This window comes from Zonotrichia albicollis, chromosome 8 (genome assembly GCF_047830755.1).
Source record: "Zonotrichia albicollis isolate bZonAlb1 chromosome 8, bZonAlb1.hap1, whole genome shotgun sequence".
NCBI lineage: Eukaryota > Metazoa > Chordata > Aves > Passeriformes > Passerellidae > Zonotrichia > Zonotrichia albicollis.
In genome coordinates this window covers 16,876,553-16,897,843 of record NC_133826.1, presented here as the reverse complement: position 1 = coordinate 16,897,843, position 21,291 = coordinate 16,876,553, and the positions used below count along the sequence as shown (strand labels likewise).

Sequence of the window (21,291 nt, the reverse complement as noted above, 5' to 3'; positions counted from 1 at the left end):
GAATATCAGCCAGAGAGCTGGGACTATAGAAGATAGGACAGCTGAGAGCTGTGGCAGCCTGAGAGCTGGGACTGTATGCATATTATAATTGTATAATTGTTAAAAGAAAAGGGGTGAAATGTGGGGGCCTGAATATATGTTGTATTGTAAGACCTGTGTGGGTCTGAGTTGCTCCAAACGAGCTGCAGCTGCAGGGTCCTTAGTTGGGCAGCAGCTGTAGCTCGTGAAGGTAACTGAAATAAACAGGGGGTGGGTCAAGAGCCCAAGAGGAGCCCCTGAGAAGACAGGAAGGACTGTGATGCAGAGAATGGAGAAGAGCCCCAGCAGAGAGGCGAGAACAACGCTGCAGTGAAGATTACAACACTCAAGTTCTTGCAGAAAGCAGCCCCAACACTACATGCCAAGAACTTTGGAGGCTGTGTCCTGAAGCAATGAGCTCAGTAATTGTTCTCTAGCTAACAGACCTTTTCAGGTTGTCTTCAGAGCGGGAATCCATGGACCCGTTAACGTCTCAGCAGCGATCCTCAGCCCTTCCTCTATCATGTGGTGAGCTGCAGGCACAGGGATGCACGTGCACACCCAGTCTGACTGTGCATGGTGGCACTTACAGCTGCCTTTCTTCCTGTGGGTGAACCCTTCACGCGCACTTCTGGCATCTGGGCACATTGAGAACAACCTTCCAGAGTAAACACATCCACCTACAATTTTTATTTTCCCAAATCACTCCTTTAGCTAATGTTTCAAAGATACACACGCACCACATCTGGTGCAAACCAAATATTTTCAGTCTGTTGGATCCGAGTCAATATTTGCCCAAGGTATTACAAAGACGGTCGTGAAGCTGTGACTGGCTAAAGGTAACAGTGCCCTGGCTGGGGATTTGTCTTGGGCTTACGTGTGAGCAAAGGGACGCAGAGCTTTGTGATGGGGAGCCTTGCCAGCACTGCCCCTGTGGCGATGGTGCTCACGGCCCGTTTCAGATGGGCCCCTTGATGACTGGCCCCCATGCGCTCATGCAGACAGGGCTTGACTCATCACTGCTGCTGCAGGACTGGCACTGCTCATGCACCTTCCCCAGCCTCTGGGCATTCCCCTGGGAGAGCCAGATGCAACGGGGACGTTTGCAGGAGGGCACCTCACTAGAGTGAAGGCGGTGAATAAATCAGTGCATTCTGTCATGCTGGCTCAGCTCCTGTTTCAGATTTTTGCACCAAAGTGTTTATTTTGTGTAACTTGTGGGTTCCTGGTGCCTCTGCAGTCTCTGTGTAGGCTTCCTGCTGACTGATGTGCTGTACTTGCCATCAAGTTGTGGAAGTTGGCCTGTCAGAGCTGAATCAATCCTAGAAATGCTATTAAAATCTGACATGCCTTTTGGTCAGTTGAGACTCGCTTGGGTAAACAAAGGTCAAATCTTCAGTTTCTTTTTTGGTATTTACATGGTTCTATATAGAAGCCAACTCCCACTGCTCCAAGAGCATTTAGAAGCTGACTCACATGTGACAGATTTGTCTTACTCTAACTGAAATTAAAGAACAGGAACCTGACTGCAGGATGACCTACATTTAATATATCATATTTAGTGTAAATCTGAGTGGTCTGTGCTCTAAACAGAACTGAACATGTTTGCAGCTCTGTAACTCAGTCAATGATGTGTGGATTGCATCTAGTTAGTACTGCAAGAGTCTCACTGCTGCTGGTGGGGTTCTCTGCAGACTAAACTCGGCAATGCTCAGTCTGCTGGGGGAAAGGGTCATTTCCTGGTCACTGCTGGCTGCTGGAGAGGCCGGGTCAGTGGGTGTTACTCTTATCTTCAGTACTCCACTGCACTTCTGTGTGGCTCAGCACATTTGGTCTTTGTGCTTATGGCAGCATCTGGTTTTCACTTTGTTCTTCCTCGAGGCCAGGGACTAACATAACACTAAGGGCTACTCTTAAAACTTCCTGGAGAAAGAACTCACGCTAGGTAGCTGCACACCTGATTGTGGTCAGCCTGAAACTCACTGCATTAAACTGGAAGTGACATATCCAGTGCTGTATCAAAACAGTAAATCCTCAGAAACCAGGGGTGAAGGATGAACGCATTCCTGGTTAGAACCCAGCCTCAGGGGAGAGGGGAGGTTATTGTGTGACAGAAGCCCCCTTGCAATGGGATTACACCCTGCCTGACTGCTCTGTGGTTTAAGGTGTGGGTTGCTCCAACTAGCAGGACACACAGAGCAGGGTTTGAATATTCCTCTCCTATTTTGTAGCAAGTATTTATTTCAAATTCCTCTTTTTTGATCTTTTTTTGTTGCATTTAAAAAGCAGAATTGCTTAGTGTTTTGTGGTTTTTTTTTTTTTTTTTTTTTTTTAGATTTTGGGCGACTTATCAGTCATTATGAGCTAAGAGAACTTGTTCATGGTGATTGCTGTATGTTATGAGCATATAGGAAATACTGTGTTTAAATGTTTTGTAAGAGTTGATGCTGTGGTCCCTGCCTTCATTTGTCTGTAACTGTCAACAAAATAGGTTGAAGTCTCTTATGTCAGTGCCTGACCTGTTATGTTGCTGTTTGCTTGGGTTTACAGACAGTCACTGTAGTTCAGCCATCTTTGAGAACGAGATGTTGGGCAAATGTCACTCTTGCTCTGTGCCCTCCTCCTTAGGAAGCTGCAGTTCCCTCTCATGGCACCTTGGATAGGACATCTTCCCTTTTCCACACTTCTATTTGCTGGGTACCTGCAAAATTGCTTTTTCCCAAGGGAGCAAGAAGCACCTGAAAGAGTTCATCCCTCTCAAGCTGCTGTTCTGAGATGGGCACTTTTGTCTCTTCACCTCAAGGAAATGAGACCTATACCTGGGCAAACAAGGGAATATGGACATTCCTTAATGACCCTGCCGATTCCCTTTACCTCGTGCTTGTACCTGCCTGCCTGTGAGTGGTGTCTGGGTGACATCACTGTGTTTGCTTGAGCAAAGCAGTGGCTCAGCTGTGTGCCAGGGAAGTGCTGTGCAGCCAGCTCCAGCTACTCACTTGGGACTGGCACACAGACCAGAGGTTTTTTGACTCCTGCCATGTTGGTGATGGCTATCAGTTTGGTACCTCTCCTGCCCTTTCATTGCTCTGGGACATTGAGATTAAGCCTGTAGCAAACATCTTGGGTTTAGTATTGGAGTTTTACCTGTGGCCAACATGCATCTCCTACTACAAGCTGTGAACAAACACACAGTTCAGGTTGGTGGAGACTTTCAAGGGCTCTGCAGCCTAATTCCCTTAATTCCCTTTGGTTCCTTGCATCCAGGTGAGAGCAGTCAGGCATCCTCCAGAGTCCTCCTCCTCCCACAGCCTCCAAACACCAAGTGCCACAGTTCAAAGGGCAGGTTCTGATTCAAGAAGTGGGCCAACACCTATAGATACAGTAATGGTAATAACACTGAAAATACTGTGCTGTATGTACCCACTACTCCAGAAATAACAGATGTGCAGCAGTAATTACCTAAACACTTAATTAGAGATATGGAGAACTGAGTGGTTGAGAGAGAGTATTGCTTTCTAGAAGTAATTTCTGAACTAATACCTAAATCTACAGAGAAAAGTGATTTCTGAGTGCAGTCATGAATTATGCTGCTGTGACAGGATGTTGTGCCCCATCTCAATCTGTTTCATTCTTAGAGGCATGCTTTGCATAAACTAACAGAAATCACACTGCTTATAAAAAACCTGATTTTAACACACGACAGGACTACCCCTTAAGTAGGACCTCATGATAACCTTACATATTGATGGAAATATAATTCTGTTACTGCATTTAGAAGTGTAAGGACATTTTCTTGTGGCTTCACTCAGAATTGCACCTACATAGGGTTTCAGGAAGCCTAATGTAACAGTCAGATTAAGTGCTTTCTTGCCTATGGGCTATTTTACTGGAAATCCTGGTAACGAAGACCTCAGAATAAGCATTTGTGTCAAAAAAACATGTTTTCAGTGCTTCCACCCTGGAAAGGGATGCAGTAAGAGTCTGTTTCTCTTCTATCATTGATTATTTATTGTAGTTCTCACTAGAGCACAGAAGACTAAGCCATTCTGTCTTGAAATGTCAAACCTTAACCTTTGTGCAAACTTTCTGAAGTTGAGCAAGCTGTGTGAAAATGGGCCACTGTGATTGAATAACGTTAATGTGGAAATAGTTAACTCCCACACAATGCTGTGTTTCACCATCTGCAACGTGGTTTGGGTCTGCAATGGTTTCACAGGTCTGTGATGCTTGTGCAGATTTTGTGGTGGTTCTCCTATTTGTAATTACTACTGTACCTAAAGAAATGTCTGCACACTGATAAGCAGTATATAATATTGATACATAGATTCAGATGCTAAAAATATAGTTACACTTTTGTGCTAAGCATTCAGCTATCCAGCCTGAACTTCATACCTTGTACCCATAATTGCTTTCAGAGCCAGGTTCTCACCCTGACACAGAGATTTTTCTTTTCTCCCAGATGGGTTCTCTTGCATTTGGTTGTATTAAAACACATTTTGTGACTGTGTGAATCAGATCACTCTGTAACACTGACCTACCCTCCTTATCACCCTCTGGCTCCACGTGCTCTAATGTTATCTGCCAATTCTACTGGCACAGATTTTTAACATGACAGCTTCTTCCCCACACCCTTTCTCTCACTGTGAGCTCATGTCCCTCCTGTGTCAAACCTCTGCTGACATCCTGCTTTTCTTCACTAAACCTCTGCTGAAGTTTCCACACGGCACCTGGTGCTGGCCCTTCCTTGCCCCTCTCTGAACAGGAGTTAATCCCAGGCAAGCTCAGTACCAGCTGTAGGTTTACTGTCACAGACACACTGCAGGTACCTCACCTGTTGTGCTGATAGAATTCATTGCATGAAAAACTGCCTCTACACAGATGGCCTGCATGAAAAACATATACCTCCAACAGCTGCCCAAAACCAACCCACCATGAGTGAAAAACTAGTATTTACAATCTTTGCTCATAGTCAGCCCCATTCACTACTGGATTCCACTCTGAGATTCAGTCATTCAAGCTGGTTTTCCATACATTTAATGTGCATCCTTGTTATTTTTGTTCTCCCTAATGGGTTAATTTTTTTGTAATAATGTCTGGTAGAAGAAACTCAGGATTTGTAATCTTACTAGTTTGTAATAACAGGTTCCCCCCATGCCAAATCCCCATGCATTTATTTCTTGCTTTGACATTCCTAATAACCAGAACTATTGGGTTGTACTAGTAGTTAACCATGTGGCTTAGGCTTCCTTGGACCCTAATAACCTCTTTTACCTTTTAATACTGCAAACATACTGAAGTTCACTGCTACTTTCAAACACACTTTGATTTTTCAAGACACTTAAAAAGTAACATTATTTGGTCTAGCCCATCCTGCTTTCTTTCTTGTATAGCCTAGAGCAGTCCATTTTCCCTAAGTGGCCACATTAGCTTTTCCCCAAGAGCCATTTACTGTTAGGTGGCCTCAATAAGCAGCTTTGAACTAGAAGATCTCAAGCTCTCAAACTTCTGAGGTGTAGCTCTGTCCCAGCCATCAGCTCCCCTTACATCTGTAGCCTTGTCTTCTTCAATGGGAGAATAGTTATAAATAGAGAAGATGGATGGAGTCACCCAGATTCCTCAAAGAGCTCAGCTCTTCCTCAGTTCACTTTTGAGGCCAGAGCAAACGGTCTGCTTTAGTCTCTTATTCCAAAGTGGTTGGCCTCAACATACTTAACCATGTTCAGAACTGAGTCTAAAGGTTGCAGTGGCTGTATCTACAGATATGACCCAAATCTGGTGGTGATTACTTATGAAAATCTGACCCAGTTCAGCTGTAACGTTTCTGTTTGGTGTGCAGCCAAGTTTACAGTATCAGCAACATCAATGCAAAGCAACTGATATGGAAAAATATGATCAATGGACTTTTATTTTTCTTCAGGTCTGTGTAGGGTTAGGCAAAAGAGTAACGGAGGCATTACAACACGTGTTGCCAAAAAGCAAGCAAATGTATTTTGAATTTCAAATGCATGTTCCATCAGAAGGAGATGTTCCTTTGCAACATGGTGGGATGCCTGCCATCAGTTTTGGTACAAGATGTGTTAATGCCCTGGCCATCAGTGTGGGTACCAGGATCTCAGAGTGTATTTCTGGCTCTGCAGGTGACATAGTCTGTGTGCCTGGATGAGTCACTCCACTCCCCTTTCACTTTCTTTTTCTGTGAAAAGGGGTTTAGCATATTTGAAAAATGCTTTGAAATTGATGATCAAACTTCCAATTGATAATATTCTAAAGGAGACTGCTAATGGTAAAGAGCTCACCTCAATGCACGTAAACATTCCACAAGGAGACCATTAGCTCAAACAAAAAAAATCCGCAAATAAAAATAAGCATTATCCTGTGAAGTCACTGATCAGTTTGTTCCATCTTCAGTGGTGAATTTGTAATCCTGGTCAAAGTTCTGAAACTAAACAATTTCTTACAACAATTAATTAAAAGTAGGAATGCATCTTTTTTTAGTAAAAAAATTTTCCCAGAGGTTGCATTATGAAAGGTAATGGCCTTGATAGGTAACAGCCTATAGAGATACAGGGGCTGTTATATGGGGATTCTTATAGAGCAAGAAATTCTGAACAAGGCAGTTACTGCACCCCTTCATCACATAATGAAATTTAACCCATCTTAAAATGAAAAGTGACTTGAAACTTGATTTTCTTTTTTTTTCTTTCTTTCTTTCCTTCTTTGTATGTTTAGAAATGTCAAAATGAAACACACTGACAATTTGGACACTTTTTCAAGTTGAGAAATTAATCAAAACCAACCTTTTCCTACAGAGGTTTCATTTTCAACCAAGTATGCCGCTTCTGATTAAAGAAGTTGCATAAAAATTCTTAATCATCTCTGCACAGAAGTACTGCTGTAGCTGTTGGGTGATTCATGCCTGTTTTAGAGCCAGCTTTCATAATAATCTATAGGTGCTCTTGTAAGACTCTTTATATGAGTACTTTTGCCTGTCACAACTCATGTGGCCCATGGGGCCCTTCCAGCTGCAGGGCAGCGCCTGTGGACAGGGGCACCAAACCAAGGGCACACTTAGGAGGAGCAGGGGGGCAGAGGGGCCGTTTGCTGTCCTGTGCTGGGGAATGAGCCCTGCAACAGGCTCCCCACAGCGAGCCCCTGTGCCCTCGTGAGGTGGGAGGCGCTCGGCCGGACAGAGCCATCCCTTGCTGGGCGCAGGGAGCAGCAGGAGCGGTGGGAAGCCCAGGGGTCTCCTGCTGGGAAAGTTGGGTGGGATCTTTACAGCAACACATGCAGAGCAGGCAGGAGGATGAGTGCTAACTGCTGGAATTGGTGAAGTGGTACGGCAGAAAGGAATGGCCATGCACTGGGATGGGAAGAACAGGAAGGATTTGGAAGAAGAGGGGAAAGAAACAGAGTAGAGATTTGAAACAGGGTGGGGTGCGTGTCCATAATTCTGGCTTTATACCCAGCTGTGAATTTTTAGTAGAAGTTTTTCAGAAGCAAAAAGTATAGAGTATTATTTATGGAGTATTATCTGTGGAGTTCTGAATTCAGTGTTTGTAAGAGCCTGTGGCTCTTAGAAATTGTACTTAGATGGTAAGAGCGGATACTCTTTGGCTAACCTGCAGGGAACTTCCTTCCTCCATTTGTAAAGGAAATAAGGATGTGAAGATATGTATCTATGCTCTTGTGCTTCCATTTCCCCCTCCCTCATGCTTCTTAGCACTGGTGACTTTATCAGCTTTGCTTCAGGCATCATCTATCTTGTATTCAAGGTTATCAGATAGAGATGAACTAGGGAAAAAAAAGAAATCCAACTTTTGACTCAAACCCTTAAGATATAAATGATGTAACCCAGAATACAGCATTACTCCTACACAGATCAGTCAAGTATCAGAACTGGAGGTCAGTATTTCAGCTTCGAATCAGCAGATTAGAAAAAAGAGACCTTTGAGTGAAGTCTAGACAACAGCACTACTTATAGTTAGATACTGACCAAGACTTCAAGGCAGGGAGGTAAGTGTTTGTACCTACACTTTAACTTTTTTTTTAATGCTGTGACAAATTTTGAACTGTAGGGAGGAGATAACATGCTGTAAAGTGTGAAGTGTGGCTCGACAGTTCAAGAAAACAGCGAGCAGGTCTTGAGTATTTGAGCGTGAAAATGATCCCTTCATTCTTTGCAGGACAGTATCATAAAACCTTTTAGATCAGTTATGGCATTACTGCCAAGGCAAATTATTGGTATTTGATGCCTTAGCACTACAGCATTGCGGACTTCATCTCGTCCCACATCGTGGGAGAAGGGACGGCTTGCAGAGGCACTGCAGCTGAAAGAGCTGTGGGTCCTGCTACAGCCTGGCCGCGGAGAGCCGGACAAACGGCTCCAGTGCGCTGTGCCCGGAGCGCCTCTGGGCCCTGCGGGACTGGGGCAGGAGGGAGCTCTCGTGTGCTCCAGAGAGCAGGGCTCCGGGGCAGGAGGGAGCTCCCGTGTGCTCCAGAGAGCAGGGCTCTGGGGCGGGAGGGAGCTCCCGTGTGCTCCAGAGAGCAGGGCTCTCGGGCGGGAGGGAGCTCCCGTGTGCTCCAGAGAGCAGGGCTCTCGGGCGGGAGGGAGCTCCCGTGTGCTCCAGGCAGCAGGGCTCTCGGGCGGGAGGGAGCTCCCGTGTGCTCCAGAGAGCAGGGCTCTGGGGCAGGAGGGAGCTCCCGTGTGCTCCAGGCAGCAGGGCTCTCGGGCGGGAGGGAGCTCTCGTGTGCTCCAGGCAGCAGGGCTCTCGGGCGCGCTGCACAAACCGCACAAACGCTCCCAGGGCAGTGGCCTCGCTCGCCCCGAATAACTCAGCCAGCACACCCATGCTGCTTTTCGGCACAGAGGAGACCCAGCTCGTTCCCACAGCAAAGCTCTCTTCAGCTCAAAGAGAGAGAAAACTTAACAAGGAAATAAAAAGTTGTTCACATTAATGTCTTATTTCGGAGAACACTCCCTGCTTATAGAGTAAGTGAGCAAAAAAATGGCATTTGCATTCTTAGGAAACAATGCCTGTGCACAGTTTGCAATGTTTCAGATTCATTCTTTGGAAACAATTTGTGTGATTTATTCTGTTTTGCTTCAAGCGTGATTCTGTTTTTCTTCAGGGCTGCTTGGGGTGTGTGGTTTGACACTCAGCTTGTCAGTTTAGCATTGTGAGATTGTGAGTTTTTTGAAGAGGGCACATCTGTGGTTATAGAAGAATAACAAGAAGCATCAGATGTTCAGAGAACAAAAAAAGCAGAGCTTGGGAGGATCTTAGAAATGAATACTTAGCAGAGATGACATATATGTGACCCAGAGCTCTAGAGGGCTAATGTGGTATCTGTAAAATCACTTATTTTTCAAGTTTTCAAATTCTCTTAATTATCTTAATAAGGAACAAACACTTTAACTACATTTCTAGTTGTGAAATTTTTTAAGCCAAGGATCTTAAACAGCAAAAGTATCTATTTTTTTTTTAATTTACTGAGAACCCATAGTTCAGGAAAAAAAAAAGTACTCTTCAGTACTCAAAAAAGCTTTTAAGCACTAAAACTACTGAGAGCAGAAGGAAATGTTGGGATTGCAGCTTTCTCCCCTGTATTCCCAAGACTGCTTGGGAATAATTAAATTAGATGGACATTTAACCAGCCTTTGTGCAAGAAGGAGTCAAGTTGAACTGCAGAGGGTGTAGGCTTATGTAGGTAACAGTGAACTGGATCTAAACCTTGTTCAAAAATCAACAGCCAAACTGTTTTCAACAGTGTCTGCCTTTCTTAAAGTGCAATTATTATTCTAGCTTAACCACCCACATTGTTATCAAAGGACCATAGTATTTTAAAAGTTCTTTTTAAATATTTTTTAATATTTCTCTCCCATACTGATGTGAATTCTCCTTCTCTTTTCTGGCTATGCAGGTAAAAATACTACAGCAATACAACTTTGCTTGCACTTTCTCAGCAAAGTGTTTTTAATGGATCACATGCTTTGAGACCATGTCTGCAATCTGAAACTTTTGAACAAGAAGTGCAGAAGTTAGTAATTATCTTAATGAATTCTGTGCTAAAGTGATGTTCACCATTTAACTGCTGAAGTAATGTACCTACACTCTGAAATACAGCCAGCCTTGCTAAATCAGTACTAGCCACACATTTGCAACCATTTATTCTATTTATTAAATGACCAAATCAGAAGTGTCTGCAAAAGCTTTTCCCCTGACTCTGGATAGCACTTGCAGTACTGAGGTGTTTACGGAAAATCCTGCTTAGTGGCAAATCCTGATTAGGAAACGTTATCATTTTTCTGCATAATAGGTGAGATAGGCATGCCTAACATATGGTTGCTATAAAATACCTTAGATGAGTCAGATCTTAGCTGACAGCTGTAAGCAGGATTGCTGTGGCTTCTTAGATAATACTACCAATTATGGTCCTTTTTGTTATTTAACTACTGTACTGGTAAATTATATTCACCTGATTTGTAGACACTCCTGTTTGAGTAGAACAAAAAGGCAAGATTTATGATGTAAATCCTGATCTAATGTTTGCAGCTTATTAAAGCTGTATCCAAAGTCCTTCAAGCTCTCTGTAGTGATGACTAATTCTAACCTAATTGTAGGACTCCTCAGGAAGCTGCTGCTGCCCCACTAAGTGTTCAATTCAGCTACGTACACCATGAAATTTAAGAAGGTAAAAAGTCCAGAAATGGAACTGATTTGATGATGCAGGATGTACCAGTAGCCCCAGTGGCTTTGTGCTCTGATCCTTGCATGCAGCTCCCACAGGTATCACAGTGTGCAAAAATGTACTGAAGAGTTTGCCTTTAAAGTACAGACTACTGCAGTGTCCTGGGCACGGACTTCCCAGCAGGGACTTTGCCTTAGAACCTGTGCTTCTGCTCTGGCCTGTTGTTGGAGAGGGGCTCTTGGAGCTCTTGTCTTGAGGGAACTGCAGGGTAGCCAACAAACAGGGGCACAGCTGCAGTGTACAGGGCCACACTTACTGCACCGTTGTGACTGATTAGCCTTACCAAGTCTAGGAGTTTAGTCTACACATTCAATCCTCATAGCAAAGTTTATCTATTTTCTTCAGAACTCCAGCTTGCACTTTGCTCTACTCTACAGCTGCAAGCAGCTCAGGGGGAATGACTTTATCACACATGTCCATCCATTGCTCAGAGGCTCATCTGCTTTCCCTGGCTTTTTGGAACCAGAGAGCCTAAATGAGGAATGCTAAATGAGAGCCACCTGAAGATATGTGTTTCCCACACACATCCCCCCACCTCCCCAAATCCTCTGTAGCACCACAAATGCCACAGCTCATGTTCTACAGCACCTTCTGTGCAGAGAAGTGCTTTCAAGATGAAGAGTCACAAAAAGAAAGTTGACAAGAGGAAAAGTCTGCACCAATATTACTTTCCGCCTTTGCTAATGGAAGGCACACCCACTTCCTTTGACTCTAATCAGAGGAGGGCTGGCTGTCAGGTGGTAGAGATACACAGTTGAGAAACAAGAGGTCTTTATAGTTAGGTGCCTAGCCCTACCTTGTATACCATCTGCTTCCAATGGAAACTTAAGACTTGCCAAAAGGAGAGGCTGAGTCTGTGTTTTCAATATTTAATGCTCACTGGAAATGACAGTTCAGCATTACCTGCTGTCCCAGTGAGATCAAGCTAAACCTCACCCACAGTACTGTGTGTTCACATGCAATTGCAGAAATAAACAGTAAGTATGGAAAACTTAGAGGCAAACTCTTGAACTAGAGTGTGACCCTATTTCAACATAGGGGCATTGTTTTGATTTCCCTAAAGACTGCCACTCACTTCAATTCTTTTGGTGTTAACTCTTATACGTTAAGAAAAAATTGTGTGAAGTAGTAGCCATCAAAATAAGTGAATAATAGGATCAGATTGCTTAGAAACTCCCCACTGTGCAGGGCTAGGGCCCCCTTCAGTTTTGTGCACACTCTACTACAAATTACTCCAGGGAGAGCCAGTCTACTGTGTCAGCATTCTCAGCTGACTTTTCTGCTTTCTTTCCCCCATGAGGGAACAGGAGCTGAGACATTACTACCATCCATTTCATAAATGCACTAAGGTAAGATTTGAAGACCCTAAATTTAAGAGCATCAGTTCTCTCTGAAGCAGATGAAGATAGGCAGGTACCTAAGTTTGGATGCCTAAATTTAGATGGTATGAGTATTGCTTTCCCCTTGTCTCTTCCTTTTTCTTCTCTCTGATGTGCTAGTCCTTTTTTTCTCAGCAGTTAAAAGAGACATGTCCAGCTGAGCTGCTCATCCCCTCCTGCACTTTGTAGAGTCCAGGTTCTCTCAAACTAGGGGGAGAAGGGTAGGGCATGGAACATCAAGATTCACCAAACTGTCATTTTCCCCCTAAAACCACAACAGATGTCTCACTTTTAAGCTACTCACTGAGACTGAAGAGTGAAAATACAGGTGACTCTTGTATGTGTTGTGTGGACAAGGCCTGTGAGGCCCCAGACACATCTCATGCATGTACCAGCATCTTGTTGCTCCCTGCATCTCCCTTTGAAAGACAGGGTGGATCAAAATTTCCAGCCCTGGGTTTGGACAGCAGCAGAGCCCTGTCAGTTATGCTGAGGAACTTTTTTGTTTTGATAGTTTTAAATTAAATAAATCAGGCTCTTTTCTGCTTGTTTAATGTAGGATTTTGCATTACCATGTCTAGCTTGATTTGCAAACTTCACACAGATTCAAGGTAATCTCTTCAAAAACCTGAACGTGTATGGGTTACATTATGACTTTTCTACTTTTCTGAAATGGTGAACATCAAATGAACCACTCTGACTCCTCTTTTTCTCTCCAAAATGCAAGAAAAGTCACTAAGCATGGTTAATGGGCAAAAATAATCAGACGGCAGCAGTGTAGGTCTCTGTGCTAGGAAATTCAGTATTACAGAGTGCATTGCTTACACGGAGAGCATTTACCAGACTGTGAACTGAACTTTGGTGTGAGAATAGACACAAAAAGTCTTTCCATCAGCCTCTTTGGCCAGCATAAAGTCTGCTTCGAATAATGTTGAGAAAATGTGACTCTGTGTAAGTGCTTGTTCTCTTCCTGAGATTATTTCATTACAGCTATGGAAAGCTTGGTAAGAAATCCATTCTGTGACATGCAGGTATGTGTCACACATTCCTCCTTTGAGGCAGAACAGCTGCAACAGCATGAAGCAAACTTTGCTTCAAGCTTTAAACTAAGCTGTTCTTCTGTTCTTTACTAAATCAATTATGTATGTCAGGGAAAAAAAAAAGTCACAATTTAAGTCTGGTTTCCTTCCCACTCCCCTGCTGTTAAAAGAAACACATCCTACTCCAATGCTGGCCATGGACCAGACAGTGCTGGATGGTTTACATGGTTATGGCAGTGGACTTCTGAGACTTTATGCTGCTTATCATCTAAGGTGCTAATGGCTTTGCCAAGTTATGCCCCTTTGACAGAGCTGTTCAGAAATAGAGGCTTCTATCCCATTTCCCCTAACCCCAGATCCATGATGTCTCTCCACACCTGCACCTGCAGCTCAGAAGTCAGTCACTGCAATTTAGTGTATCTGAGATAAGGCTGAAACCACCACTGACCCAAATGTCAACTGCTCTCATCTGTTTAACTTACACAGAAGGAAAAACAGTAAGCACAGAAACAAGGCCACAAGGAAACAATCTGTCTGCCAACATAAGCAAAAAGAGAAGGGGCAGAACAACACCAAAAACCAGCTGTATTATCTTCTGTATTATCTTCTGAAGGACAGATAGTTGGGACAGAAATTTGCTTTAAGATAAAAAATGATATCTAGATTTGACCATTTCTAAGCAGTTAGGCTGTTACAAAGCATGCTCATAAGAAAACTACGTAAATGAACTGAATTTTTGGTATTTGAGTTGTGATTTTTATACACCAGTTAAGGCTGACAGTTTTGAAAGATCTTTTTGGGATGAGTCTATAGCCTCTCTCCTATTCAAAAGTATTGGGTACATATGTATACTTTCTGCATTTATTTACATGTGTGTTATGTCTAACAGAGATAAAATCATTACAAGGAAGTGAAGAATATCCCTTCAGGGTGTTCCCAGCATACTACAGAATGTTCTTCTGCACTCATGCTATTTTGTTCTTGTAGGGCAAGGAAAAGACTGAGGGAGCTTACTACACAGCCGTGAAAGAAGAGATGCAAAACTCCTGAAAGCTGACTTTTTTGAGCTGCTGAGGCAGACAGTAAAAGCAGTTATAGTGAACCCTGATAGAGAGCCTGCAACCTATTCATTCTTATTACAAGATTATACATTTCCTACACAGTAGGGGCTGAAGACCAAGCCTAAAAATAACTACAAAAAAATCACACCACTAAACTGACAGGAAGTGTAAAAACTTTCCAAATGAGAGCCATCAAACCTGATGAAACACAGTCACATTCCTGCTATGATGTACACTTGTGATGCCTTCTAGGTGTACTCTGTACGGCAGAACTGTTATGAGGCAATCTGTGCCCCAAGGTAAACATGCTTGGAACAGAATAATGGCTTGCTCAGAATCTACTGGCTAAAAATAGAAATTCAGTCAACTTCCAAAATCAGAAGTGAACAGATATAAATTCAAGGTTTAAGTTCTGCTCAGAGTACCATACCTATTACTCAGTCTTCTACAGAAGTTTATCTTTTGGTGAGGTCTTGACCCTTCTCTCCATATGTATCAAGTAAACTTTTCCATCATGGTACAAAACCAATGTACCATCTATCCAGTAACTCTTATAAATTTTGAATCAGACACTCTGATTGTAATGGGTATTTTCCTCCCTATTACATAAAAAAATGCATAGCTGTAACTCTGCATTCAGCATTATCCTAATTCTAAATTGTTGCTTTTACAACTTACACTGAAAGTAACTTCCCATTACAATGTAAATTTGGAAAAGTCTTTGCCTAAATAAAGTCTACTGCTCAGTGAAGCTTCCATGGCAAAGCTGCATGAGTTTCTGTGTGTTGGGGGAATCTACACACATTTACTCTGATTATCATGAAGGAACTACACAGCAGTGAACTACTTAAGTCTAGAGTTCCTTTCTGGTGTCCAATTACAGAAGCAAACCAAAGGAATAAACTTTGGTTTTTTAAATGGAGTGAATGTGTAGCAGCCCTGGTAAGGCTTGTGTCACCTAGAGCTGGCATTTGCTGCAGACTAAGCACTGTCAGTTACAACTTTCTTCTCAAGTCTCTCAAAATACAGTCTCCTATGAACTGAGAACTATGCAATAAAACATGGAATCATTAAGAATATTAGTGGATAGTTTTAAGGCGCCATTTATAATCACTTAGTGACAGAAGCTATTCCAAACATACTCAGCCTAAATAACTCTCTGAAATGAAATGACTACTGCAAGCAAAGCATTTTTAGTTATTAAAATATATTTAGGAAGTCCAAATTAGTAACAACTAGAGTCTGTTTAAAAAGAACTTTTACACAAGTTCAAAGACCACCCCTTTTCTTAGAAGTAGCAAGACAAACAGGCTATGGATCAGACACATTTGTGTACTGTAGTCATCATTCCTAAAGGTTCCTGCTCCATGCACGAGGGCAACTGGAAAAACGTCAGCAGCACTGCTCTTACCATCGGAGGCTCACATGCTTTTCCCCCTCTTTCCCTGATGCCTGTAGACAAACTTTGACTGAAAGTTCCCAAACCAAGAAAGACCAAACCAATCCAAATTCCTTTCTACTGCTTTTAAGCACTTTTCAGATGATCCATATTTTAACTTGTCTTCATACCTTGAACAACTGCGGTTAGTCAGCTTCTTCGCAAGACTGCAAAATTCTTACCCGTGGGAAGGAAATGAAAAAGCAGAAATGCAAGTACTACAATTCATACTAAATTTCATTTTTCATTTTAAAAAGTTCAAACAACTGAAGGTGTTCTTTTGTTCTCTGTGCAACTATTTCAGGTAGTAGGAGATGCTAAGATGATCATGTTATTCAGTGGGGAACAAAGGAGTGAGATCAGTAATGATATCATAATCTATATTCATTAAATCAGTTCAGTATTATCAACATAAGGTATTTGCTCTTAAATTTTTTGGCCTACCTGGAATGGAAAATGTAATCTCAACATCATGCAAAAAATACGCAGCTCTTAATTTCATATCACAAAATGGAACATAACAATTCCATTGTAATAATTAAAAAAAAACCTGCTGAGTCTTAGCCATTGTAGCCACACAGAATATTTTTTTTTAAATAAACTGTGGTAGTAAAAATTCCTCAAAATTGCAGTAAACCAACCATACATTATCAAAAGATAAGTGTGACAAGTAAGTAGCTGGCATTTACTGGAAATTATTTACATTTTATTGTAAGTGACAAAATGATGACACTCATTTCCATACCAAACATATTTCTTTACTTTAAAATGTGCTTCACACATTTTCTGCTCCAGCTGATACAATCTGTAGTTACTGTACATACTTACAAAATGCTGAACATTAAACCTGTGGTTAACCAGCTTGGTTTTAAGACACACAAAGTAGCTTGAAGTTGACTGACCATTCAAGTTGTCAGTCCATTCTAAATATTCTTGTTAAACTTTCCAGATCTTCATTTTTGAAATGCAGCTCTTCCAGTAATGTGGTCAGGAACTGTGTGTACATGGGGCTTGTCTGAGTATTCTTGAAAAGTGGAGTTGTTTGTGACAATCTGGAAAAAACCCAAACATATTTCATACAGTAAAGCAACTTTTGAGTGGCAGATGTTAGAAAGCAAAGCTTGTGAGTTCAAACTGTATTGAAGAAAAGCAGTTTATAATGTCACATTTGATTAATTACACTATATAGTAGACTGTATGTATGATATACAATATGAGCTGTACCAAAATATGATTTATTAGTATGTAGTAAATAAAACATCTAATTGGAAAAAATGAGAGTAGTTTGTATGCCTCTAATTAATTGTACATAGAGGTTATATAATGTACACAGATGTCAAAATAAACAAAGTGCAGAATGTACAATTAGACATATAAAAGGAAGGATCCCTGTCATTATTTATTTCTTTACCCAAAAGCTCATAAACAGTCACACAGTGAAAGTTATATACTTCTTCATATGACTAAAATATAAAAGGGATATAAAATTCCTCCGTTTGGAAGGAGCTACCACTATGCAGATCACCTATATATATAATATCTATATGCAGATGAGCTGAAATACTGAACTGTTTGTTCCTATTTACCCTTTAATTTATCTGAATGTATTTTTATCCTGAAGTCCTTCCTTTTTCTTCTAACTCTATTGCCAAATATTGCAAAGGTAGTAATAGCTGAATCTACTTCCTAAGCCGAAATATTAAAATCTTTAATGAACAAAATCAAGTATTGAAGCTTATGCTGAATGTTAAGAAACTGTAACACCAAAGATTATTGACAAGATCACTTAACAAGAACTCCTATCCCAGCAACAGTTACTTTGTCTCAAATACTGTAAATAAACAGTGCCATTGACACCATACACAAAAGAGTTATTTTAGAACACATCTGTGCAACTTTTAATAAGAAATTCAAGACAGTCTGCAGCTTCCTGAAAACTTCCCAGCTCAGGAAGTCTTCAAGTGAGTAACAACTGAGATCAACCTCCCTGCAGTCACTGGTATTAAGACCACCTCCACTTAAAAAAAGTGCATATGAGAGAAATTCTTTTAAATTAAGCAAAAAGAGTGATAAAACACAAAGAAAGGACCTTACAAGACACAGTAAATAAGAAACCCTTAATAAAAAAATAAATTTACCAAAAAATTGAATGAAAAAATATTTAACTTTGAATGTGTTAAAATTACTTCCCATTTCTTTGTGGATTGCATTTCAGTGTGTACATTAGCTGAACAGTTCAGCTCTCAAACTCTCACACTTGGTGAGAAGGATTTTCAGAGGCGCTGACAGTCAGGGCAAGGTGCGGAAAGAAATGACTTCTGCATAAACTCTGCTATAAATATATAAAAGAGAAGTATTCTGAGCGGAGTTTGTGACTTTGGCCTGAGTCTGCTGGGTTTGCAATGGGACTGAGCTGTTTCTGTCCTGGGGGAGGCGCTGGGGTCGCTGCCCGGGCTGGTGAACCAGAGCGGCCCTGGCCGGGGCAGGCCGGCAGGAGGCTGCGTTTGCACGGGGACACAGCAGCGCCCATAGAGGATCACAGGGACCGCTGCAGAGTTAGGCTGGAGATGGCGGCAGGGAGACAGGACAGGCATTTCTGCCTGTCTTCAAGTCACCCTTCTCAGAATGATGCACGTTGTATATGAAAAACACTGCTGGCAGAAACAGTCATGACTTCCTGAGTGCTGGTTCGAGGTAGCTGTAGCCCTGAAAACTACTCTCCTGGCCATGATGAAGATTTACGTGCATTTTTTACTTGAATTTTCTTAGTCCTGCCATAGGCTAAAGATATTAACAAGGACATTATTTTTCAAAAACACAGAAAGCTTGTGCAGTTTTAAGGATTACTCTAAAACCAAAAGGTTTATTACCATGAAGCTCATATGTTTTTTGTTTTTTTTTTTTTAGAACTGCATTTGGTGATAGTACATAGTTTCATGAATTACAAGCATGTTTTAAATGTCAGACCCTGTTTGAAAAAGGTATTGCTATTTTCAGAGAAGTTGCCAGGTATTAAATATTGAGAAATGGAAGTTAAAAAAAGTTTTAGACATGGATCAGTTTTTTTTTCCTGATCTAAACTTTGTTTTAAAATTAATTAAGCTACTGGTTATCTGATAAGCAAGAGACTAAATCAACAAGTCACTTCACAGAGGCACATACAAGTTTGTAGCAATTAGTTAAAAGTTGCATCTTGATGGGGCAACGTTAAAGATTTATAAATCTATGTACAAACACTTTTCTCTTGGAAAACTGTGCCCTTTTGACCTCTAAATGATGCTTTAACTTGTCATTTGAAAAGCAGTTACCATCTAGTACTTTTCTAGTTTCAGGTGGCTGCTGCAGCAGAAGCAGAAACTTTTGTCTGGGAAAGGAGCAAGCAGAAGTTGCTGGTTTGCATGGAGTGGTAAGTTACATGCTCTAAGTAACACTGCTCCAATGTATATTTGCCCAAGAGAGTATTGATGGACTGCTTAACTGAATTAAACCTTAATTGTATGCAAACAAGCCAGAACAGCATTTGGGATCAGTATCTTCAAGTCACAGAAAATTACAATGATCTTATCTCTCAAGAAACTGTGATGACTAATTCAATTTAATGACACACAGGATTTCAGTTCGAAGATTGTAGAATTCCCTTGAAAGTCTGCAGCATCTTCTACAGATGTAGAACATAAACAGGAAATAGGATACTTGGGACCACAATAATAAGAACTGGCTAGTGGACCAGTGGAAAGAAAATACAAATTTTGCTTTTCTGTTGCCCTTTTCACATGTTGCAGCATTAATCTGGAACAAACTTTTATGAATGAAGTCAAATAAAAATAAGAAAAGCTAAAGGATTAATTGATTTTAAAACAACCACCTACAGAAGTACACAATGTAAATGTTACAGTCCAAAATTACCATTTACAAATTACCAATTACACCCATTCTTCAAAGGCCTGCTTTCAGCAAGAGCTACTAAAAGGAAATGTTCATGCTCATACCATGGAAAAGTAGCATATCAGACTTGATGAGAGTGTCGTTTCCTGCACACCCACTTACACCATATGGTAAACAGGCATTTGTAACGTTTAAAAAGTGTTAGAAATGTCAAACTCTATCTGATTGATAAAATTTGTATTTGCTGGCTATTCCACATATGTTACATGTACAAGAAAAAAACCCCACTAAGGTGAAATTCATGTGAAGGATAATCAATTATAATCAAGCAATTAAAGGACATCTGGCTACCACAAAATGTTTACATAGTTTCAGTGCTTCAGCTTAAGACCCAAGCTTTCTATGAATCAGGCGCTTTACAGAAACATTTGGCAAGTATATCTAGGAGTCAAACCTCAATTATTTTTAGGAATAAGTTTCATTAATTAATACAGTAGCATGTGCATCTTGTTCATAGATCTATGCGTACCTTAATGAAGACAGCTGAATACATCCAGAAAAGAGCAAACGTTTATGTAATTTAAAGCATTAATTGGCATTTCCTATCCAGGGGTATGAATATTCTTCCTAAAAACCCAAACCAATTGTCCAGTACCATCCTTCCCCCTGCTACTGGATCTCAGGGAAAGCTTTCTGGACTTTCTGTTTAAGATGAATTTTGTGATTCCCTTTGAAAACGTAAAAAATTTTCAAAGCCACCACAGTATTACCAGTCAGTTACAGCTCTTTGAAACAGACACCTGAAAAGAGGGGTAAAAACACAACCACATAAGAGTCAGGTTCCTTTCTGCTCCTCAAAATTGGTCACTTGAAATTATACATAAATTGTTGAGACTTTGAGTGCACATAAATTGCTCCAATATCATGGAAAGCACTTATGTACTCATGATGAAAAGCCATATGTTAATTCTCAGAAGACTAACAATAAGCTCCTCCTAGAAAAGTGTAAGCATTGCCAGTCTTCCTAATTTTTTTTTTCAGTGTTAGAAGCTTGAAATAAAAGCCACTGGTTGTGGCAGAAGCTATGGATCCAAACACATTTTTTAAAGTTCTTTATGTTGTTTGACCTGCTTGGAATTTGAATAGGAACAGAAGTATAAAGAGAATGATGGAACAGGCAAGCACTACTCTCTTTCCAGAGTAAGCTTTGGAAAATAAGTTGTCTTTTTGCCAGTTACAGGTATTGAAGCACTGTGAATAAGACTCTTAACATAACCACCACAATGTAAGGGTTGGGTTTTTTTATTCTCTGTTTCTTTCTACCTTTTGTTTTTAGTAGCTTTATTTTTTAAGATCATCATAACCAGGATCATTGATAACTAGTTTTCTGTCAGAATGATGGAACTGAACTAATGAATAACCACAAAAGTTTCCTTAACACTTGTTTCAGAACACAGAAATAAAGCAAGAGCTGGCAGCACTACAGGCAGCATTTTCCCCCTTTCCCCAATAAAACCACAGACACAGACACAGCATATGTGCTACAAGGGTGCCAGCAAATCTCTGACCAGTAGACTCTTGCTCCTGCTATAGCCATGCAGATAGCCATGCCATTCTAATGGGTTCCACTGCATCAACACACAAGTGCTGGGTGTTTTGGTTTTGTGGTTTTTTTTTTAACACTCCAAATATATTTGCACTACTCTTAAGTTACAGATCAG

General features: G+C 41.1%; 1 protein-coding gene across 2 annotated transcripts in view; it reads right to left on the bottom strand.

The window, feature by feature from the left end:
• Window positions 1-12,469: 12,469 nt before the first annotated feature.
• The window catches only part of RPAP2 (RNA polymerase II associated protein 2), a 36,762-nt gene continuing 27,940 nt past the window's right edge, over window positions 12,470-21,291 (bottom strand). For both annotated transcript variants that reach the window (XM_026790565.2, XM_005482090.3), the window contains one exon: window positions 12,470-16,737. In XM_026790565.2, the coding sequence (XP_026646366.1) occupies window positions 16,599-16,737 (139 nt within the window). In that variant the 3' untranslated portion in view covers window positions 12,470-16,598. The remainder of the gene's footprint in view (window positions 16,738-21,291) is intronic.